The sequence below is a fragment of the Agelaius tricolor genome, unplaced genomic scaffold, assembly GCF_023055355.1.
Source record: "Agelaius tricolor isolate 1412-34295 unplaced genomic scaffold, bAgeTri1.0.p SCAF_8, whole genome shotgun sequence".
Classification (NCBI taxonomy): domain Eukaryota; kingdom Metazoa; phylum Chordata; class Aves; order Passeriformes; family Icteridae; genus Agelaius; species Agelaius tricolor.
In genome coordinates this window covers 26,606,821-26,631,843 of record NW_027269268.1, presented here as the reverse complement: position 1 = coordinate 26,631,843, position 25,023 = coordinate 26,606,821, and the positions used below count along the sequence as shown (strand labels likewise).

The 25,023-nt window shown below is 37.8% G+C and overlaps 1 protein-coding gene across 4 annotated transcripts in view; it reads right to left on the bottom strand.

Moving 5' to 3' along the window:
• The window catches only part of CLCN3 (chloride voltage-gated channel 3), a 60,241-nt gene that overhangs the window by 11,921 nt on the left and 23,297 nt on the right, over positions 1–25,023 (bottom strand). For 2 of the 4 annotated variants that reach the window (XM_071432064.1, XM_071432061.1), the window contains exons 3-9: positions 11,025–11,182; positions 9,962–10,061; positions 8,162–8,349; positions 7,390–7,512; positions 5,860–6,066; positions 4,736–4,816; positions 3,133–3,678 (exon numbers count right to left, since the gene is read on the bottom strand). In XM_071432064.1, the coding sequence (XP_071288165.1) occupies positions 3,133–3,678; positions 4,736–4,816; positions 5,860–6,066; positions 7,390–7,512; positions 8,162–8,349; positions 9,962–10,061; positions 11,025–11,182 (1,403 nt within the window). Of the gene's footprint in view, positions 1–3,132; positions 3,679–4,735; positions 4,817–5,859; positions 6,067–7,389; positions 7,513–8,161; positions 8,350–9,961; positions 10,062–11,024; positions 11,183–24,015; positions 24,281–25,023 lie in introns of those variants that run through there. The other 2 variants (XM_071432062.1, XM_071432063.1) reach the window with 2 other exon arrangements.

The following is a 25,023-nucleotide window of genomic DNA, read 5'->3' as shown; positions in this document are numbered from 1 at the left end:
ACTTTTACTTTGTCTAAATGCATCTCATCCCATCTTGTTGAAATAACTTAATTAAATATTGCATTCCTGCTGTAACAGGAATCATGTAATTTTTCTTGTACTGTCCAACTGTGAAATTTAAGTACTGTGGAATTCCAAACTATAGATTTTGGTGTGGCATTCAATAGCTGTTGCAGAAATGTATTTCAGAATTGTTGTTGTTGTTAGTATTATTATATTTTGTCTGTATTTATGGTTGCAAAGATTTCTAACAACAAACGAAGGAAAAGCAAACACAGCTTATAATTATTATTACTTTATATTTTGTCTATATTTGGGTGTGCAAAGATGATTTCTAACCAAGAAACCAAGGGAAAACTAACTTTGTGTTGGACACTCAGTAGCATGGGTTTTGAGAAAAAGTTTAATAATCCTTAATTCCTATACTGAATTACCTAATATTTTGGTGTTTACAGAGGTAATATTCAATGATATCATTTTAGTATTTTAGTCTAGTATTCAAATTGTGCATTTATACCACTACTGTTATTACTCATAATTAATTATGCATCTAAGCCCCTTCCTAACTGCTAAAATCAATTTTTTTTTCCTGTGTGAAATTCTTCCTCAGTGAACAGTGCAACAGTACCCTGACAAAATCCCATATTTCCAACATAAAAGTAACTAAATAAACTATTGAAACTGCCTCAGATCCTACTGTGCTAGCAGTATGCAACAGAAATTCAGTCTCCATGTGGAAATTGCATCCAAATTATTTCTAGTCCTTTGGTAATATAACTTTTTATGCACTAGCTCCTTCTCTTCTTTCCATCATATATGGATAATGGCTACAAGTCTAACTGTAATTATGATTTTACAGGTCCATTTGTTTGCATAAGCTTGTGAATCACAAATCAACAAGGGGAGAGGAATCTTCCCAGAGAAGTAGCAAGGGAAAACAGCTACGTTTTTCCTCTTCTCAGCTTTCTTCTCTGGGACAAGCTCAAATTACACTCCAGAGGAAAAGATTTGTTCTGTGTCATGTGTGTCATCTTTGGAAGAAGCAAGGATTAGGATATGGGTACAACTTTCCACCTCTTTGGTAGTGCAGCTGTGTACCAGTCATGTTCTGAGGCAAAACTGTAACTGCTTCCCACCTGTTGATCAGCATTTAGACACAGTAATGAGTCTACTGATAAAAAGCAGTACAGTATAGGTGCAAAAGCATGAAAGAAAAAAACAAAACAAAACAAAACAAAAAATGCTGCCATATCAGCCTCCTGGTAATGCATCTCCACAGCAGTATTAGCAGCAGGAATCCCTTTGCCTCACTGGCAGCAGCTGGGTAGCTTTGCTTACCTCACAGGAAAGCAGTTCCTATGGGGAAGATGTGTGTTTGCAGATGGCTACAGCTCCAGGAATAGACCTGGAGAGCCCAGAGGATCTCTTATAATTATTTAAATGACAGTGTAATATTATTTCTTCTCTCTTTTTTTTCCTTCTATTTTGAATTTCCTTATTTTATAGAGATAAAGCCTAAAGCAAATAAATATCATTAAAGTAACATCTACTTCTCCAGATCCTGGCTGACATTCTAACTAACCACATGCTTTAAAGCTTCCAAGAAATTAATGTAGCCCAGCTCCATCAATGACAGCAACATAACTCCTTGCCTATTGGCAGAGTAATAAATACATTGTCACAGCTTCACAAAAATACTTCCACACATGCTGAAATTCTGAGAAAATGAACCCAACTCAAATGAAGTATAAGCTCTCCCATTCTGTAAAGCAGTGAATTCTATCTAGTATGCAGTGTGACCTTGTGGTGGTAACCCCATGTTAAAGTGCCAGATGCACATAAACATGTGAATGGTAAAGTAATGTCCCAGATATAAATGAAACCCAGTAAGCGAATACAAAACTGAACAGACTGAAGTGGTCACATCACACAACAGTGCCTGAATTATGGACCTAAGGAAGACTAGCTTTTGAAACACACACTCTAAGGTTCCTCTCACCCACCAACCAACATACAGAACATAACTTCAAATAACAACCTGCAACATTTTCTAAAATATTGAAACATGAGAAACACAACATGATGTTATTGTTCTGTCAGTTACAGAATAGTTGAGGTTGAAGATGACTGCCCAAGACTGTCTGCCCCTGCTCGAGCAGGGTCACCCTCAGCAGGTTGCTCAGGCTTGCAACCAGTCAAGATCTGTGTACTTCCAAGGCTGTTCTCTGCACAGCATATTCCAATGATCAAACACCCTTACAGAAAGAAAGTGTTTTCTTATGCATGCTGTTACATGGAACAGCAACTTACACTGAAAAGTTAAGGCAAATTGAAACACAAATCTTGCTTAGTGAACATTCTACAGGAAGTTTTCACTAAGACACATTTGATTATGGTGTACTTGCAAAAAAAATGAAGGGAGACTGACAAGACAGAAAATGATGAAGTCGTGACAGTTATACATTATCACTCAGAAAACAGCCACAGACTGGAGAGAAGCTGAAGCCACCTCCAAAACAGATCTATCAAACAACTGGGAAAAACAAAAATTATGCTGCTTGTAATGGAAATGAAATTTCCATTACAGTCACATGAACAAAGCCCACTTTCTCATCACAGGACGCAGTACTGGAAAATACAGCAGAAAAAATCATCATGGTCTCCTTTTAACATCAGTAGTAATTAGATTTATGTGAACAATGAGGAGAGTGGATATAAAAATTACCACCAATGAGTAGTGTAAAGGGTCCAGTCTGTTCTTATTCCAAGTAACAGGAAGATTAGGGAATCTGAGTGGTTATGCTCAAACTTTGCTCCTGGAAATTTTAGAATCATCCCTTATTGCTGAATCAGGCCCATACAAACAGACATCCATCCACACACACACAGTTACTGCTCCCTACTGCATTTAGCACATTTCTATTCAGCTGAACAAAGGATTATTCTGAATCTAATTAAAGTTATTACTGTTTGCTACAGTACTTGCTTATTAGCTAAAAGGAAAAAGACCTCTTTTTAAAAGAAATAACATGAAAAAAAAAAACAAAGCTTCTAGCTTTGAGAGATGGGAAATGAGAAAGGCAATAATTAAATGATGACAGCAGATAAGAGAGCTACTGCATTCACACTTACCTTGATACCAAAAGTGAAGACTGTCATGATAATTTTAAATATGAGTGCTAAACACAACTGCCATATAGCTGAATAGACTCCAGTGCCTGCTGGGCGGTCAGGAATATCATCTACAATTTTGCTTGCATTCATATCATTTCTGTAGTCACACAGCGAGGAGGATTCCAATGGCCCACAGTCTGTGAAGAGCTCCTTAATAAGCTCACTGGTGTTTAGCCTTGTATATGGATTAGGAAATGCAATCACAGCTGTTATTGCTGCAACAATAATAACCTCCAGGACAGGATACTTCCCAAATTTTGTAGATTTGCGTCGACGACACCATGCAATATTTGCTCGGATGAAAAATGCTCCCCAGAGCCCACCAAATACTCCCAGAAGAATAAAAGGAAGCAGTTCAAAAAGGTACCAAGGAGTGTGATATTCCACATAAAAAAGGACTAGGCGGCTATTACCAAAAGGATTGATGGACCTTAGAACAAATGCAGCTACTAAAGCAGCAAAAAACGATCTCCATAAAGTCTTCAGTGGGAAATAGTAACTGACCTGCAAAAGACAATACATGAGAATTATTAGCGATTCAATTAAAGACCTGGAAAGACAGGCTTCTGCATGTGTTAGAACACTGCTGCTCACATGCTATAAGCTGAAAAAGCTGCTCTGCTTTATGTCTCTTACTAGCCTTCATGAGAACCAGTGTGTACTAGCTGTACTCTCAGATTTCCTGCTAATATTTTCATCTCCTTTCAACCTCTATTGAAATGTTTATCACAGATCTGTTATTTTTAAGATGTATGATTAAAACTAACAAAAAAAAATTAAAAAGCCTCAAAACAGAACATGCACTTTCATTTTTAAGCCCCACATAGCCTGATTTGAATTTTAAGACAGTTTTCTTCTTCATTTTCTGGCAACAGAGGAAGTCCTCAAAATACCCTAACAACATAACAAAATTACACATGAAAGAAATATCTTCCCTACTTTTCAGTTCAGAGATTTTTAGGGCTTTAATTGTCTTTAAAAATACCAATGATAGAAATAACATCCTTACATATTTTGAAAATTACAGTTAAAACTAATTTAGCATAACGCATTTTTTGGAGAAGAGAATTTCCTTCCTTTGGAGGTAAGTTTTATAGTATATTTGCCCTTTTAATAATTATCATATTTTTGTTAATTATCATATAATTGTGTTTAGTGTCTGAAACTTTAAGTATTGGTTAAAAACTTGCTTTACAAAACTGTCCAATAAGTCTTGAAAGCCTTTTTCAAAAATTAAGAGCCCTGTATTTTTTTCCCAGAATAAACTCCTAGACTGAAAAGCTGCTGTGTCTCTATCTGTATGTAAACTGTAGTAATTAACAGACTCAGCTCTTTTCCAGAATAAAATAACTGAGAATAAAGTAAGGCTGACATTCATTTAAAAAAAAAAATATATATATCTTCGGGAGTTTGCTGGTAAAAGGACTCTTGGCTTTGAAATATGGGTCAAAAAATAATTTCCTTCTTTGGAGAGACTCTATAGCTTAAAGGAGTCTGAAATTATTTTAGGTAAGAGAGATTTTTTAAAACATTTATTCTTCAATGCCATCTCTTGACATACCTCCTCCAAACTGAAAAGGACTCCACCAATTGGGGCACCAAAGGCTACAGAAACTCCTGCTGCTGAGGCAGCTGACAACACCTGGAAAATGATAAAAGGTGAGGGGTTTGTCACAGTCTATGTTGTAAACATGAACAACAAAATCTCACTATAGCTATAAGCCAACTTCACTGATGATAAAGCAGAGCAGAGGCATGGCAGAGCAGATCTTCACCCTGCAGCCCTGGCAAACTGCTGGCAAGCTCCTGACAAGAGCCATGGCCTGTGAGAAGGAGCCCAAGCAGGAGCAAGTTTCTTGCAAGCACTGCAGCCTGTGGGTGATCCAGGCTGGGCAGTCCTGAATGGCTGTACCCTGTGGAAAGGACCCATGCTGAAGGTATTTGTGAAGGACTGTCTCCCATGGGTGGGGACCCACATTGGAACAGAGAAAGAGTATCAAGAGGAAGGAGCAGCAGAGACACAGTATCCCCTTATGCCACTTTGGGACAGAAGAGTTAGGAGTGAAACTGAGCCTTTCAAGAAGGGACAGTGGGGGCAAGATACATTTAGTTTTGTTTTCATTTCTCGCTAGTCTACTGGTGGCAGTCAAGTAACTTTCCTCAGGTCTGGTCTGTAATGGTAACTGGTGAGCAATCTCCCAGTCCTCATCTTGACGTCTGAGCTTTTCATCTGACTCTCTCCTGCTGTCCTGCCAACACAGAGGGGTGAGAGAACTGCTTGGCTGGCACCAAGTCTAACCCACCACACTCTCGTTAACAACAGCGAACTGAAACAGGGCAGAAAACACTGCTGTCACCAGGAACACTTTGTTCATGGGTTCAGAGTACTCTGCTGTCCTCACCATTGAAGACACCCATCAATTACCAAAGTTCAGAGACAAGCACAGAATTTAAATAAAACCCTCTCTGAAGGGGAGACCATTCTGGAGTGGAAACCAAACTGACACTGCCATAGAAATTATTTACCTGTCAGAATGCTGGGGATAATTCATTGTTTTTAACATAATAAATAACAATTGATAATCACTAAACATTGTCCAAGAGAACAAAGATCATCTTTTAAACAAATCAGTGTAAATACACCAATATTCAATACATTCTAGAAATGCTTTTTCAAGAACTTACCTCTCTTTTTTTAGCTTCATTTGTACTGTATTTTGGAAAGAGGTAGGAAAAAATATTCCCACAGCAGCAGGCAACATGTACCAAAGGACCCTCTTTTCCTAAACTTAAACCTGATGCAACAGCCAAGACTAAAGTAATTGTTTTTATCATCAAAGTCCACTTCCCCAAGTAACCTCTGATGATGAAGCCGCTCAAAATAGTTTTTATCTGGAAGAAATAAAAAACTGTATCTGTTACTGCATTCTTGAATTTTCAGAAAATAATTCATCCATTAATTTTAGCTGCAGAACTTCAAAGCCAGCCGTTTGGAATGACTAACTTTGTCACACTTTAAAACATGTATCATTCAGATTGCCACACCAGGTCTATCTGCTTGCCAGAAGCTTTTCATTTGCAACTTACTCTAAAACACTGGGTAATAACATACAACTACAGTTTCAATTACATTTAGTAGAAAATTATCGGCAGCAGCTTCTAAGACTGGATTAATCAGTTTGTGATGCAAATTATGTAAAAAGGCAGAAAATTTCTAAAGGAAAAATAAATCTGCAAAAACCATACTCAAGATCAATCTATTGTAGCAATATCCCAACTTGCACCAATATCACCCGTTTTCTCTTTGTGTTTTACCATCACTACATAAAAAACAACAGTAGATTTCTTCACATAAAGATGGAAAAGATCAGCCTATGTCCACCAGAAAAATCCATGACTTGCCAAAGGTACTACTGTGCTTAAAAATGCTATATTATAAGCCTGGCAAATATGCCCATGCAGAGTAAATAATATACAGGTACCATATCACAACATGTCCATAAATAGGATGTACATTAAACACTGGACAGCTGTGTCCAGAAAGTAAAGACAGCTAGATTTGAAAACAAATTTAAGATGAAATTTCTTCTGGAATAATGGCACAGAACTACTCCAGGCTTAAACAGAGGTGGATAAAAATATTTATAGAAAAACTGAAGAAGTAAGACTGACCAGATTGATTTGACTTTGGATTTTTCTCTCCCATTCTGTGGATAGTAGCAGACAGCAATTGTGAAGAGTGAGTTTTTGAGGATACTACACATTTCACATTGTGCCTGTTCATTGGTTTGTGCTAGTTAAAGCAGCTAAAGGCATTGCAACAAAATATTGATTGCTCTATCAAACGACCAAAATTGTGTCAATGAATCACTGCCCTCTTATCACCATTGGGAGGGTGTGGACTAGGGGAGGTTAGGAAATCGTTCTTCAGAACTATACTAATCCAAATGCTTCCTTAAAAAGTGGTCCCAACAGAAGCAAAATCTACTAACTCAGGTGATTCTTTTAAGTTTGGGGTATTTTCTCAGAAACAATTAGCAAAATTACCATGTTTTCAGTTTGAATACTTGTATTAATATATTTCTTCAAAGACACAGGGTGCTTCCTCTTGCCTTTCCCCTGACCCACTAAGGCAGCAGTAATCTACACATTATTATGAAACACCTATTTTATATATATATATGTATATATATATATATATTAGTTAGACCTCACCTCAGGTATCCCTGAGCCACAGGCGTAGGGAGCAAATACCTTCACCAGAGAAACTGCTAAGAAGGCAAAGCTCAAAGCCCAGAAAATGTACATGATGTAGTTCATTATGTATGAACCTGGACCCTAAAAGCAAAAACAAAATGTCAAAAAATAGGTTTGATATAAGAGCAAAATCACTACTTAAAATACTCCAGAAGCACTTCTGCTGCAAGTACATTAATACACATATTTTGAGACACAGTAATTATTGCCAAGAGAGAGTTTTGTTTGAAAAGCATGAAGCCATGACACTTGCACATTAGCACAGACTTATAAAAGGTAGAAAGTGTTCTAACATTTCCTCTTGAAAAGAAAAAATAAACATTGAACAGGTATGTTTTTAATAGCTAATAGTTGCTAAAATCTAGTAAAATATTGAGTAAATCTTCCTTATTTAAAAAATGTGATAGAAAAAATCAAGCAAATCTATTCTTAGTTATCAGAGAATACCATAAATGGATTTAATTTACATACAGCTATGATCAAGAATAGAAATTCTTGTGTTATCAACAGCTCTATATTCTCATAACTTCCTTACATTTGCAAAACTCCAAGCTCCCTTGTAATTCATGAAATACACATTTATTACACTATAATCTAGTAATCAATTCAAATGCTGAAAAATGGCACAGACAGTACAACTTAAATTCATGTTTAGAATCCTAACCTTAAGACCATTATTTTTTTCCCTATTCAGCCAAGCTGTTGAACAAGGCATTCAAAGAATACTCACTTCTGCTTGCCCAATTATTAGCTCTGCCCATGTTTTCCACTGCGGACATTTATCTCTCTCTTCAAATGTGGTCTCATTTGAACCCCAACAACACTGCTCATGGTTAAACCACAAAGCACTAAGGCAAATGCCTTCCTTCAAGTCAGTCATCCAGTCAGCAGCTATGTCAATTAATCCTGCCAATGCCCCTGTTGTAGAAACAGTTTTGTATTAATGTTCTGGTAAACAGAAATAACACACACAGCTAAAATGAAGGAATGTGCTCATATTAACTGAAGTATTAGGTATTAACTTAATTAAATGAACATTTAATATACTACTGGTTTCTAGGATTATATCCTGTTTTTTGTTATGGTAAGACTAATATTTGCTGAAGAATTAAGTACTTTGTATATTTCCCAAGTTAAATAGTTAAATGAGAGGGTTTTTTTGCCTTTTTTTTCCCTATACCACAGTTCTCCAACAGTCCACTGAAACCAAGGAGTTAAGAGTAAAAAGAGAACTGTTACTTTTTTGTGATGAAGCAGTTTATACAGCATCAAGCCTGCTGGAAAGAGATGGGATTCACCTAAAAGGTGGAAAAGGATTCTAGCCTATGTGTTGGCAAGTCAAAAGCAGTACTTCAGTAGAACAGAATTTCAACCAAATTATTAAAACAGGTAAACATAAGATCTCCTTGTGACTGAACTCAAGGTTGTACCATTTAAGATCCACTAGACATGCAAGAGAAGGCATCTGAGACTGAAAAACCTACCAGTGTGCAAGACCAGAATTTGCTCACTTTGTTACTCAGAAACAGAATAAAGGAATTTTAATAAACAGCAGCTTAAGGGGTTGAAAACACTACACTGCATGTTCCCACTGAAATTATCATAAACAATTTCCAGTGATTATACAGATTATACACTCCTGGTTTGTGCATCCAGAAGTATATAAACATGCTACAAACTTTGCATATATATTAATTTATATGTGATTTGTGAAAGTGATTATGTATATACCTAAGCAGTAATTATACTGTTACCATGCTTTTTAATAAGCATAGCCTTACTCCACAACTAACTTTCCTAATATTTAATCTAATATGTTTAAACATCTATTTGAAGTACTTATTTTGAAAAACTGGGCACAAAGTTTGTGACCATTCCTTACTGCAGGTTTTAGTCACTTCAAACTATACTAACAGAAAAAGCAGCAGCACTGCCTGACCACTGGGCCACAAACTATTGGATGGTTTTAGCTGTAAAATCCAGTCTAAAATACATTAAGAATGAAAGAGAGAATTGAAGTATAAGTCAACAAACTCTACCTGTTAAAGTCAATATTTTCTGTGGAAAAACCTCTGTAAAGGTACAACATAAACATATAGCTAAAATTCACTAGTCCATAAACACATGCTTTACAAGGAAGTGTGCTTGCCAAAACTACACATATACCAGGGCTACTTTTACAATCCACACTTCCACAAGTCCTACAGGTAAAAACCAAAATTTTACAGAAAAGGAAAACATAAATCTCAATCACAGAATTAAAGAACATTGATAGCTCAGTAGGTGGAAGTTCAATAACTTGAGAAATTCTCTCTAAATTCAGTGAGGATTTTGGTTCCCATCTGATCAGTAAACCCTCACCTCAAAATGGTGAAGCTTGTCAATTGAGATAGTCAACTTTTTTCTTCCCTTATGGAACTGTTGTAGTAGACTGAACCAGCTCTTAGCTGGGTTGGTGGAGAACAAAGGAAAAACACAACAACTATACTTGCTGACAAATAAGAAAAGAATCCTTTGTGTTTTCATTTACCTGATGCCAAGCCAGTTAATGTGACTACCAACCATCCTGACCATGCATCGTACAAACTTTTTGTCATCTCCCATGCTGATTCTTTCTTCTTGCTGTTAATCTGCAAAGAGGAATCAGTATATAGAGTTGTATGTATTTCAGTAATATGAATAATGAAACAAAAAGAAGTATGACATACAAATTGTGTGATGCAAGCAAATAAACCCTCTCCTGAAATCACAAGTGTTCTCCTTGTATTTAGTGCTTCATATAGATAAATCAGCTTAGTTATTCAGACATCAAGCAACTGACAGAGAAACATATATTTGCTTAATTTAAAGAACTAAAATCCAGGAAATACATTATTAGGATAATTAAATACCTTCTGTGGCATACACCTAAACTGTGAATTGTAATATTATTTCCCTCCTATACATTAAATATTTTTGAACTTCAATTGAAGTGTTAGCATACTAATAATAAGCTATTTCATATGATTCGAATTCCAAAACTTCTACTTCAAATATAAACATCTTTATGTTTAGACTAAAAAACACATAAAAGTAAAATAAAATAAAAAACTGGATAATTACCCTAAAGTACTTCTAGACAACTATTATTGTACTGAAAAAGTTGCTATTCTTATTTTATCCTTATTTACTCTACACACTTAGCTGCAGTGGCAGAGACACTTGTGTCAGTACAAAAGCAATATATTCATATCACTCTTCACTTTTCTGTACAAGTACCACCAAAACCACTATTGTACTATTACAAATACATCTACACTGGAAAATAGCCTTAAATATAATAGCATGAAAAAAATGCAGAACTTTAAAAAAGGTATTTGGGTGGCAGGGACCTCTTCCCACTCTATTAAATTACTGCTTTTTTTTGAAGTTATAATAATGCTGCAAGGCTGCAGGTAACGAGCTAAGCAGTGCTTTTTAAACAGTATTCAAGTAGTTCTAGCTGATGTAACTATGTACATATTTAAAGGACGTGCATATATTTGTATGTGTTATTAAATCAGACCTTAACTCCAACATCCAACCAAAAAGGTTTTATTATTTATCTCAAGTACCCGTCTATGCCTTTCTCTGTCTTTGCACTTCTCTCGAACCCAGTCAATGGTATGGAAGTCATCGTATGTTCCTACTCCAGGAATTGGCTCATCCAGAAGGTCCAGTAAATGTGTTGAACTGTTGATATTTCCTCCATTTGTCATTGTATAATGAGTTCCTGCAGAAGAGAAACACAGGAATCAATTAATTCTGTGATAAATTAAGTATTCAAACTGTGTTCATAGCACAGAAATTTATGAAGAAGTAATTAAGACACTTTCCATACTAAGCATATTGTATTGTCATTTAGGTTCTCCCAGTGCTGCATGCTACTCCTCTTTACTGTCATTCAGCTGTAAGTTAAATCTGTGTATTAGTGACTTCGTGTTTCCAGTGGTTAAATAGCAATGTCCTAGTCAAATTATTGTTCTGTTTTGTGTGAAGACTCCAGAAAAACTTCAATAGAAGCAAGTGGAAAAAAAAGAGCAACTTTGACACACATTTAACTTGAAGTTTATTTCAGTCTATGAACTACCAGAGGAAAACCTGTTTGTACAAAAACAAAGCAAGGATGATTAGCTAGAAAGTTCACAGTACCTTCATTTGTAACCAGTAATTTCTAAATATACATTCTATTGATTACCAATCTCTCCTACACATCTAAACCAAACCTAAAATACATTATTAACCGATTGCAAATGCATCTAAAAAGCAACAAGAAACCAAACAAATACTTGTATTTTGTTTTTATGTATTTTTTTCAGGTAAATTACAGAGCAGTCCTCGGTAATGAAATTGGAAACACTGTATAAAGAAAATATCTTCTGCTAATATGTCATCACTAGGTAGTTTCTTCCCAAGCAGCTTGCAGAGCAACAGCCCCACGAATATTTACTGCACTGATCAGAGTAAGAAGAGCAAGAGGGGGGTACTGAGAAGTTTTCCATTTCCAAAAGTGATAAAATAAAGTTTTCACTTTTTTTAAGTTTTCAAATGTCATAAATTCTGTAATATATCAGCTTTTTTCCTTAGTCCTCACTTGTTTGACTAAGAACAAAATATTTTGCCCAACAATATACAGCACACCACAGTAATCTCTATTCATAAAGACATAGGCTCAAGTTGACCAAGATTTCTATCACTTCAGATAGACACCAGAACTCATTTCAGTGTAGACTGACACTGGGATTTTTAGACAGGTGGGGGGTTTTTTAACCTGGGGTGGGTTTTTTGGGTTGTTTTTGTGGTTTGTTTGTTTGTTTATTTCCAGGCTTCTATAATTGAGCTTCTTGGTATTGTCATCAGAAATTTCCAACTAACCAAAAACCAAAACTAACAAACAAATAGCTTGTCAAAGGACCTACCTGTAAACTTCCAAATGCTATAAATGCTGAATTCACCAGCCCAAGCCCTCATAATAACTCACAATTACATTTAAACATTTAAACAAAGTAAAACGTGTCTTTTCCCTTTACAAATGTGAATTCTAAGATCTAGAAGAAGCAGTGTAACACCTGGCATTACACCATGACCAAAGAGGTGCCTCAGTCATCCATTGTTTAAGAGGTCATGTTGATGCCTACTATAACATATTGTTTACTCAGACATTTTCTTAGTGGTGAAAGACAAAACAAGAAAATAATACAAAATTCATATTAAGACAAAACACAATTATAATTTTCAAGATACACAAACAACTATTATTACAAATTCTATAAAGATTAAAAGAAAAGCACAGAAAACAACGCAAATGTAGCAGACAGTTCCCCAGTAACACCAATATTGTTCTCTTACGTGAGCCTGGCTGCCATCTTTACCTTAATACCTTTTTCCCCAGTCTATGCCATACTAAATTCCCCCTCATCTATTTCCCATAGCTAAGCCCTGTAAATCTCTTCCCAAAGCTGCTGCTAGTCTCTCTTAAAGAGATGTAAAGAAGCATTACCTATGCTTCCATTAATAAAAGACTAACAACAATTTAAATCAGGTTTGCTAATAGAGGTGATTGTGAAAACCTTGCTTTAGGATAAGGAATTCAATTCCCTTGCCACTTCCAATTCTCCTAACTAGAAGTCTAAAATACATGTCTGGATAGCTGAAAAGGCAAGGTGATCTTGTGGAAGAGACACTAACAAAATTCACAGTGTGATAACTAGTTTAGCTCTCAGAATTAAGACAGTAACAGAATCCATTATTAAAATATTATTTTTGCATGAAATCAGCTTCCTCTGGCAAAGCAAGGGGACATAAATTAACCTCACCCACAGCTTAATTATTAATCTCCTACAAAGCTCCAATGTGATGACACAGTTTCCTGAACCTGAGTGAGTAGGGTTGGGCAAAAGCTTGTCTTTGCTCTGGAGGAGTTGGTTTTATGCCCTGCTATAAATGAAGCAGCACCTAACTACAAGGAGCATGCAATCCTATGCCACAGAAGGCAAAGGAAAGTTGAGAGTTATAAATGAATCACAAACAGTAAAAGATTATTTTATGCATATCACAAGGTGCTAAATTGGAATTCCCACCAGGGGATTATCAGAGATGCTATCATCAGAGATGGCACTATACTAATTGCACCTGACCCACAGCAGAACTTGGAGCAGATTACAAATGATGATGGTCATTGTCTAGATACAGTAAAAATCACACTGAAACTATGTCACATTCCTACTTTGCCAACAGTTGCTGGCACACCAAATACCGGAATATAAGTGATTATTGTATGATGGGGAAGAGACACAGAAGAAGATATGAAGCTGAAGAGGAGGTTTTGTTGAATACAGAGCTGCCATGAGTGCCTGATGCAACAACTGAATAGCTGTAATCTCGTACCAAGTGATAAAACAGGCAGCAGTGAGCGTGGTAGAAAGGCTTCCTTAGAGGACCATGAAGAGAACACCTCTACAAAATCTGCTGCTTGGTATCTAAGATACAGAACTCTGAGATAACATTCTCCTGCTAGCATTATGATCTATGTAGTATACAACTATTCTAAAGTGGATGTTAGAGAAAGATACTTTTACTAAGACTCAACATTTTTCCAACCTCTGTACCCTTCCTTCTCTAGAATTTCACACAGCAAGATGCTCCTTCCAGCTATGAAGATAATGATTCTCATCAGCATAAATGCACAAATTCTCACTATTTCCTCCCAGTTCCAAAGTCTCATTAAATGTATTTTCAATGCAATGTTAAAACCCTTACCAGAACACAAATATTTCATCACAACATTCTAACCATCAGGCAGGAAATCATCATTACCTAGATAAATTGTAGAAATATTTCCCCTTCCGTCCTCTCCCTCTCCCACTCCTGAAGTTTCAAGATGCTTTCACAGGCTACATGCTTTTCACCACAACAGAAGCAGTTTTGGTCTTAAAAACCACAACAAGCACTTAGCATACCAGATGTATAGGTATAGCTTCTAGCTATGATAAGAGAACACTTCCAAAGTTCGTATGAGGACACCCAAGCCATTTTGGAGCTGTAAAGAAAGTAAAGCCTTTTTGTTACATATGAGTTTGCTTAAGCTTTTATGAGATTGGAAGGTAATGGTAAAAGTGGCATGCAGAACTTAATTAGTACTGCTATTCCAAACTAACCCATGTTACTAGAGAGAGGGAAACAGTAGATTGATGTTTTCAGAGACTTAGTACAATTCGTAAGAATCCTTATAAAGCAAACATAGTCATAATACACTTTGCAAAAATAAGGCAAAACCACAGAATAGTTTAGGTTCAAAGACCTTAAAGATCATCTAGCTCCTGGGCAAAGACACCTTTCACTAGACAGGTTGCTCAAAATCCCATCCAACCTGGCCCTGAACACTTTCAGGCATGGGGCATCCACAACTTAACTGATGGGCATCCTGTTCCAGTGCCTCACCACCATCACAGTAAAGAATTTCTTCCAGTATCTAATCTAAACCTCCTCTCCATTTGAAGCCTTTCCCCCTCATCCTGTCACTATGCACCCTTTAAATAGTCTTTCTCCATCCTTCTTGTAGGTTCCATTCAGGTACTGGAAGGCAACAATTACATCACCTCAAAACATCTTTTCCAGGCTGAACAAACCCAACTCTCTCAGCCTTTCCCCATAGGAGAGGTGCTTGGTGTCCCTCTGCTGGACTTGCTCCAACAAGTCGGTGTCCTTCCTGTGCTGGGGAAGGACAGCATTCTGCTCCTCAAGAGGAGAGGAGCAGAATCCCTCCCTGGCCCTGCTGCCCACCCTGCTTTGGATGCAGCCCAGGACATGTCTGGCTTTCCTGGCTGCAAGTGCACATGGCCAGGTCATGTCCAACTTCTCATCCACCAACACCCCATTGCACTTGGTCTTGTTAAACATCATAAGATTCCCATGGGCTCACTACTGGAGCTTGTCCAGGCCCCTCTGGATGGTATCCCATCCTTCAGGAGTGTCAACAGCACCTCTTCGCTTGGTGTCATCTACAGATTTGCCAAGCATCCCTCAATCCCTTCACCTAAGTCATTAATGAAGATATTAAATAACACCAGTCTCAATATGGACCCCTGAGGGATACCACTTGTCACTTATCTCCGTCAAAACTCTGAGCCATTTATACGCCTACCCTCTGGATGTGACCATCCAAGTCATTTCTTATCCATCTAGTGGCCTGTTCATGAAATCCATCACTGTCCAGTTTAGAAAGAAGGATGTTGTGGGGCCCCATATCAAAGGCTTTACAGAAGCCCAGATAAACGATATCTGTAACCCTTCCCTTTTTCACTGATGGAATCACTTTCCCATAGAAGGCCACTGGGTTAATCAGGCAGGAACCTTGGTGAAGCTGTGTGGCTATCCTGAATCTCAACATGGAACTGCTGTGAGCTGTTGCAATCACAGACTGCAAGCTTATAGACAGTAGGCTTCTAGACAATAAAAGCAACTTGCTTCTTCAGAAAAAGGAAACTCTTTTGGGGAGTCAGTCACTCTAAGTCTTAAATGAACTACCTTCTAGAAAGGCAGCTGACTTTTGTTATCCTTCCATGCATATAATTCCAAGCCTTGAGCACAATCCTTTCTCAGCAATCAGCTCTGGTATTGCTGAAGAACTGTTTCAACTGAAGTTGTTAAAAAAAAAAAAGTGCAACATTAAAAGAAAAAAAACTGTAATAAGTACTAAGGTTAGCAGTTAAACACTGTACTTTGGGACACCTGATGAGAATGAAGGACGAGAAAAATAAAAATGCTACACAAAAGAAACCAGAAGAAAAGTGGATTCCAACACAATAAAAAGCTTTTATGTCTGAAGAAGTGAAGGATTTTTTTATTCTTTTTTTTTTTTTAATTTTAATGAGAACATAAAAAATACAATCCAAAATTGCTTGAGAAGATACTATGTCTGACAAAAAACCAACAGTCCTTACCATGCTGCTCTCCTGCATTTCTCTTTGAACATGAAGTTATACTCAGTGGCTGTTGGGTCTCAAGACTGATCCAACTTCCTGCTTTGCCTAGCTAGTTTCTGCCAATGGAACCACTAAGTAAAAAAATTAGAGATTTTGCTATACTCACAGAAGCTGCTTTATATACCAGGATTCCTCCCTGTCTTTTGTCTCTCGTTAAGGCAAGAAATATCTCTTCTTTCCTATTTTATAGGTGTGCCTCATATGAGCGGTATTCAATCTTGATTGATGTTGGAACTATGATAAACATGACAGAAAGCTGATTTATGCAGGTTACACACAGCAATTTTGAGGCCGTGCACAGTATTTTTAAAAGCTGCCTCACCTCCTGCAGGAGTAATCCTATACAGCTTTGTCTTTCTGCAACACAGGAGATTTCTTTCGAATTTGAAAATAACCCTGGAACACATGCAGCTGATGAAAAATGTGTTTTTAAATGAAAAATACCTGGTAAGTTTATAGCTAATTTATTTCACACAAGAAAGGGGTTTAAAAACATGCATGCTGCTCCAGATTCATGCATAACTGTTCAACAATCCTCCCCAACTCTTTCCTTGTAGGCTGTGTTCCTTCTTTTCTCATGAAAATAATGAGAAGAGAAACAGTGAGATTTAAGACAAATGCTACATCCTGCGTAGTCAAACGATGCACGACAGATTTTTCTGTGGTAATCCACCACGTGATTATCTGAACAATTAGCCAGTATCACCTAGAGAACAAATCCCCACAGCTACACCCCCGCAGGAGAATAAGGTACAGAACTGAGACATGAACAGGCTTCTCAAGAGGGGGGCTATCAGAGTTAACAAGGGACCATAATCTTATGATAAAGCTTAAGACCCCTTCTATATGCTACACAGCACATGATATCCATCTTCTGAAGGCACATCATAAAATACACCATTGTCTCAAACTGAGCCTATATTACTTTATTCCATTTTAAGAAATGAGACATGTCCCTCTTGGGACATAATTACACAGTAAGACTGAGCTGATCTAATTGACTGCTGGCACACAAAGAGTAGATCTTGCTACCCCTATTTCTCCCCGCTGTTCTTGGTCACACACTCCCACTCTCACCCTTGGATCAGCTCTGTCACCCTTGATCTGACTGCACAGTAAACCAACCCAACGTGCTGATCAAACTAAGCAGACAAACTAACAACAACAAAAAAAAATCTGCCATTATAAGGAACTGGAATCAAGTTTCTGTGCTGCTGGAGAAGAAACAGAGCCAGTGCATGGGCAAAAACTGAGAGAATAGATGGGGAGCAACAAGTTCAGCCCCTTCCACAGCAAGGAACTGTCAGACTAGTTATCCTGAAATACATAAACGCACCCTTGGGCTCTTGTTAGATTTTAATTATAACTTTCTGCTGGAAACAACTCAAAACTATAAATATTAATGTCCAGACATCATACAGTAACATCTATTTCACAGAGCTCAAAAATCCCTAAGGTTTAGAAACATTCCAGAGTTGTGAAAACAACAACAGATAAACAATGCCAATGCTGTATTCAATGGCAAAGCAATAACAGGACCTAATTTCTCAAAGGTATTTCTCTACAAGCTATGTAATTGCCAACTCTTACAGCAAGAAGAGTTGGTGCTGCTCACCCATCCCTTTTTCTAAACAACGCACAACTACATAGCATTGCCTCAGCTGCTGTTCTTATGGCTGACAGCAGTGCAACATATCTCCTTTGGGCTACTCCCAGTAGCATGAAAGGAAGAAGGAAAAAAATAAACGCACTTCTGGGAGTGAAAATGAAGTTAGTCAGATTACAGTAAAGGCTGAATAAGCTCCCCCTGACATGACCATCCAAATCTGCTGAGTGTTAAAATCAGCAGGGGCTGTAGCTTTCCAGAGGCCAGGTTCTAATCCAAGGCTTTGCTTCACCCGTGTGTCCTTGGGCATTAGGTGCCAAGGGGAGTGGAGGCAGGGAAGCACCCTGTGTGCAAGGCAGGCTGGAAGGATCACTTACGCTTGTAACAAAGAAGATTTGTATACACGAGGCATGTGTGAGCGCCTCAGCTTCTTTCTGTCACCATATTCAGACCTCAAAGTATGAGGCTTTCAATTAAGAAGACAAGAAACAATCATCAGTTTATTTTAATTTGTCTGTAACCACTCAAAAAGAATCATTAAGCATTATTTCCTTTTCCTGGCTAGAAGCAATTTTTACATTTCAGATCAGAAGCACAGCACAAAATGCCAGTGTTATTCGCTACTGTTGATGATTACTGATCTTAAAGTCTTTGTAATCAATTCATACATTCCACTTGCAACTTTGAATTTTCAGCATGTCTCTTCAGTTAGCTCTTCTAACTGCATCAAAGGCTTTCAAACAAAAGCCTTTGTTTGAAACAAAACAACTGGTCTCTGCATTACAATCAAAATGCATATAAAATTGACACAACTATATATACACAAAAAAAAAAAAATCAGCTGGAAAAAATCTAATAAATGGGAAATAGGAAGATATGGAACAAGTTTTGAGGAACAAGGATAAGTTGCACTATTTACCAAAGTACTGCATGATAATATCATCTGCTCCCAAATAGGTCTGGGTTTAAAAATAATCTTTTAAAAAGTAGGAGTGAAATCAAAGTTCAATACTAGCACCTCTGAGTTAAACCAAGACTTTTGAAGATTTGTGTCCACCACAAATGAACATAGGGAAAAAAAAAAAACCAAAACCAAAAAAACCCTGGGCTTTGATTTTTCACTTTAGGTGAAACAAACATTTCTGTTTCTATGATGCAGAACCAAAAAAAAGATTTACTGCTATAGATTTCTTTTCTTTTGTAGTCATAAAGGCAGATGTACTATGTTTATTTAATTATGTCTATGATGAATAGTGACTTCAGATATGCAAGTGAAAAGCTATTGAGATCCTCCCACTACTAAATTTACAACTTATATTTAAGATGAATAATGAGGAAGGAGATGAGAAAAATAGAAGGTATAAAAATATATAAAGTTAGAAAAAGCAAGCATTACAAAAGGGAAGTTATCTATGATCTAACAATGACCAAGGCCATCAGAGTCAGAATGCCAGGAATTTAGATAATTAGATTTCAAAGTGCCGCTGCTGCATTTCCGTAAGAGCAACTTACTTATATGTTGTTTTAGAGGGCAAAGACAGGATTCAGCAAAAATAAGAATTCTGTTAATATGATTATCCCAATCAGAGCACATTCAGGCCCAAGGAGGGCATAATCTTGGTCTGTTTATTAGCTTTCTAATATCTCAAATAAAAATACATCAAAAAATTATTTCCAAAATCGAGAAACATATTCACAGAGAACCTTACCAGTTATACAGCACATGCAAACAGATAACCTGTAACTACCTAAATGAACTGCATTTACATCTGACAGTACTTCATGTTAATCACCAAAGTCAAATATGCTAAACTCATAATTGAAAATCCTTATCCCTCTTTTATACAAGGAACCTAAAAACAAAGCACAGCAGAAATACAGTGCCATAATTACACTGAGTTTCTCCAAGTTAGGTTTTTTCTCCAAGTACTTAGAGAATGATAATAAACTTGACCACATTTTCTGTTGTGAGCATGTAATTAACCTAGAAAAATAATTTTTTAACTCTCACTCTGCAACTAATAAAATTTCAGGGTCAAGCTCTAGCTCTGAGCATGTGTACACAACTTTCTTACCCATTTATTTCAAAGGTCACACTGGTATTGACTTATTACTAATTCTTAAACATAAGAGGACCTTAACCAGAAATGCAGCCTAAAATGCCAAAGTATAAGTTTTATCACTTAAGAGCATCTGAACTGACTCAATATACATCTGACTCAAAGTCTTCCTAGGCTATTATTAAACACTCTCTGCCCCACAGTTTACAGTAACAGGTGAGGCTCCAGGTGGCTGAGAGGTTTCTCCTGTTACTATCAGTATTTTCTAAGCAAGAGAAGTTGCACCTTCATGGCTGGGGCCTGGTGTATGATAAATGAAATAGTGACTTATTTTATCTCCCAAAAAATTAGGTTTACGAAAACTAAGCCATCAGTACATCTGGCATGTTTTTAATACATGTAGTTTTCACATCTCCTGGCTACTGACTCTATAAGAGATTATTAGTGAAAGAAAATTTCATTAATTTTGCTTGAGGACTTCCAATTTCTTAAATCTAAGACATGTTTATGTATATGCAGAAAATAACTAGGAGTCAACAAAGTCTGCGCCTACTAAAGATAAAGTCTTGCTTGAGCTGGTAGCCTGGCCACTATACATGTTCTGCTGTTGCTCAGATTTCAAATTTTTAAAGTGGGGTAAAATTAATGCTTATTTAGGAATAATAAAAAGAGGGTCAGGGGTAAGAGAACCAGTGTGAGCATGAATGTGAATGACTGGAAGACAAGCAAGATACTGATCATTCTGAACTTTCAAAAGGGTCAAGGTAGTAAAAACGATGCAAAGATAAATCTGAGGGCAACACAAGTAATTTATTTACATATGTTGTAGTATATGGTTTGTTATATGAAAAATTCTTACAAAAATGTACATGCCAGTTAATTGGGATATATGCAATCCTACATCAGAACTTTTAAATCCTTTCTGAGAAGTAGTATTTTTAACTCTTATTTAGTAGAGAATGGAGCAGAAGTGAACTGTGTTCCTGAATTTTTATTTGTGTGTCAGGGAGGATAAGTAGGTCTGGAATGATGCATTTGGTATCACATAAAAAGAAATATTAAGACAGCACAAGTCAAAGAAGCTCCTGGGAAGAAGTATTCAATAATATCTGTTTAGCTTTCTTTTTTTTTTAGAGACAGTAGTGAGTAATCAACATAAAAGACAAATACAATTAATAAATACATTTTTTTTAAATTTTTTCCATTTGATGCTTCATCGTGTACTTGCACAGGGGAAAAAATTATCTTAATGCAAGTTAACAGATCAGGCCTTTAATAATAATGTATTATAATACTTTGTATTTCATCTCACTGAACATTTATGAAGGTTGTTAATTAAACCTCAAAGACCCCTGCTGATTTAAACAGTCATTTCATAATTGCTGAGGTACAGCTACTTTGGGTGAGCCACTGCAGTCAATTAGTGCAACAAATGCTTTGATGTTACACAGCAATTTTGCATGATGTGAACATTACTCTTCAGGACATATGAGTTGTGAGTATGTGAATAAGGGGAAAAATCACCAGCCTCCAACAAGTCTGCTTTCTTGGAATATCTTTACCCATGATCTCTGAGCTTGTTATCACAATGCTGTGAAATCTACATGAGAGGAAAATAAAAATCTTGGTAGCACATAAAGTAATGTGAAGAATTTACTTTCAATTTCTGGTTTTGTCTGCTAGCATTTTGAGCTTTATTTTAATAGCTGAATCACAATAACAGAGTACTGTGACATTGTAAACCAGCAGGAAATACTCACAAATTTTGGTTACATCTATTCAAACAAACTGGTCTGGAGTCATCTTCTTATGAGACATATTGTTGTGGTTTGATAAGCACTTGAAAAATTCAGAATTGCAAAAGATTTTGGTAACACTATTCAGGTCTTGGATTTTTTTTAATCTAAACTCACTAGAGCAAGCCCAAAAAGCACAAGTAACATTTGTTTTGAAATACAGTATTAGAATATGGGAAGCACAAGCCCTAATAGAATTCCGTGGAACTGCAAAAATGACAAGTCACAACTGGGAATTGTTTTGCTGGCCCCCAGCAGTGTCACCACAATGGAACTACCTAGCTGAATCCTCCACAGCCTTCATTACAGTATTTGCAAACATTATGTTTAACAGCAATACTCCAGTGTGGCACACGCCACTTTGCACTGCAAATATCTACTTTTTGTATTGTAAAAATCAACTAAAACCTGTTATTTTCCATACAGCTGATCACATTTCCATGTCTAACTGTAACTGCAGAGTCTGAAAGTGTCATGTTAGGACTGTTTTGCAGTTCTCATATTTAAATCTATCACAAATCTAAACTCACAGAATGGTTGAGGTTGGAAGGGATCTCTGGAGGTTACCTTGTCCAAACCCCCTACTCAAGCAGGGCCACCTAGAGCTGTTTTCCCAGGACCATGTCCACATGGCTTTTGAATATCTCTGAGGAAGGAAATTTCACAATCTGACCTGTTACAGTGCTCAGTAAGAACCTGTTTGCAGATGTTCAGAGGACACCTCCCATGTTCGTGTTCGGTCTGTGCCCATTGCCTCTGGTCCTGTCACGGGGCACTGCTCAGAAATGCCTGTCTGCACCTTCCTTGCACCTTCCCTTCAGGTATTTATATTCAGCCTTGATAAGATCCCAAATTCACGTTTTGCAAATCTTTTAAGAAAACACTCGCCTCAATTTCTCAGAAGTGGTTCCAAAATCTGACTTAGGTAGTGTAAAATTTGCTTGTGTAAAATAAACTGCATTGTAACTTGTTGATGTTCTTAAGATATGCTGAAAAACATTCTAAGAACCATAAAAAGACAACAAATAACCTTCGATGTAAACTACTAAAAAACAGATAAATTGTCAGATAAAAATAAATGAAAATAAATTTATTTACAGAAATAAGAGTTTGCATGGACATGCAAACCAATAAATTACATGTAGAGAAAAAAATCATTTTATGTAAATCATCTCTCTATTCTCAGCCTACTCCTCTCTAATGCTTATGCCAGCAGCTATAAATGTTGATAACTTTCTAATTTTAGATTGCCTAATTTAAACAAAAGTAGGAATTCACTACATTTATTGTTTTAAATACCACATTGTGACCATCCAATCCAAACAAGAAAACATACTTATATTTTCATAATTTGAAGGCATAACTTTTATTCCTGCTACACCTTCTCAGAACAAATTAAAATCTTTACAGAAGGTATAATGCTTTAAATTTACAGTGAGAAACAAAATATAAGCTCAAAAGAGGATTTTTTTTCCCCCTGAACACTGATAACACTTTTCGTTCTAGATCTGCTTCCTTACAAGCAACAGTGTAAAGAACCTCCCTCTAAAGTACCAGTTCCTTATGAGTTCATCAATATTTGCTGAGCTGACACATGACCATTGCAGAGCTTTCCCTTGGCATAGCAAAGACGGCAACAACCAGTCAAGTCTTAAAACCAGGTACGGAAACTTCAAAGCCAGACAAACACTGTTCCTATTCATGCTAGTGGAAGGCAGGTAAATATTCTATTTAGTAACCCTAGCCAATTTGATCGTAGTCAAAGACAAGCACAGTTTTTGGAAGGTTTCTTTTTCTCCACGAGATGGCTTTATTGATTTAAAAAAACACACACACACACACAAACCCGGGAGGGAGCGAAAGGCAAGCCTGCCACATATCGAAGATGGAGTCACAGGGTGATGAGATGCGAAGCAGGACTGATCTGCCCGCAGAGAAAACAATCCCTGACAACACAGGAACCAGCCAGAACTGAATTCTCCTCCCACAAAAGGCATCGGGCAGGCGAAAAAAAAGCAGTTCGATAATTAGCAAGCCTTTACGTCCCCGTTTCAAACGCGGACAGCGCTCCTGCACGTACAGCTATGCAAACAAGTAACCCAAACGCCAACCCGGCATACCTCGTTTATGCAACTCCCGGAGCGGAATGCCGTCTCCTCCCCCTCCATCGTAGGGCAAATACGGATCGGAAGAGACATCCATGGACGTGACGAACGCGAGGCCCGCCTGCCGGCTCAGGAGGGCCGCGGCATTCCTCACGCAAGGGCGGCCGCGGGGGCCGCTGCCATGTTCGGCCGGGCCCGGCCTGCGCCGCCGCCGTGGCTCTGCAGCGCCGGGCTCTGCGGAGCGGGCTCGGCCCCGCCGCTGATGTCAGCGCGGGGCGGCCCCGCCACCTGCGCCTCCCGCCCGCCACACGGACGGACGGACGCGGCTCCGGCCGCACGGCACCGCCACGGCGCGCACGGAGGCAGAGGGCGGAAAGCGGCCGCTGCAGCTCACGGCAGAGCCGGCCCCGCCGGGAGCGGGGTCCCGGCCCGCCGGCAGAACCGCGGGAGGGAGGCGATCGCACAGGTGAACCCAAAGCTGCCACCCCGTCAACAGGTGAACGGTGGGGCCCGCCTCAGAAAAACAGGCGAACCTGCCGCGACAGAGCTGCCCGTAGTTCCTGCACCTTCCTGGAACCACGCCCGCTGACACTTCTAAACACCTATAATCGCATTTTATCTGGAAGGGAAGATTCATGCATTGCTGGGGGCTGGGGAGAAGCCTCCTTCCTAGGCATTTTATTTACTCTTTTCTAGCATTAAAATTATTACCTCAAAGGAACAACAACGTTAACCTGCCAAAAGCCAACCCCTCTGAGCCACAGGATCAGCTCACCCCACTTTCATCAACCTCCTATGCCCCATTCACGCAGAACTTTCAGTCCTATAGCAGTGACTGACAGATTTGAACATGTGTCATCAAAAAAATTAAACAAGAATTTAATTACATATCTAACAGAAAAGGAATAGTGTCTCAATTTTTTTTGTGTGTGTAATTATTCTGGTATTACAACTGTGTAACATCCATACTCACACTATAAAGCTTGGGGTGGGGGTGGAAGAAAATGTAATAAACACAAGTCC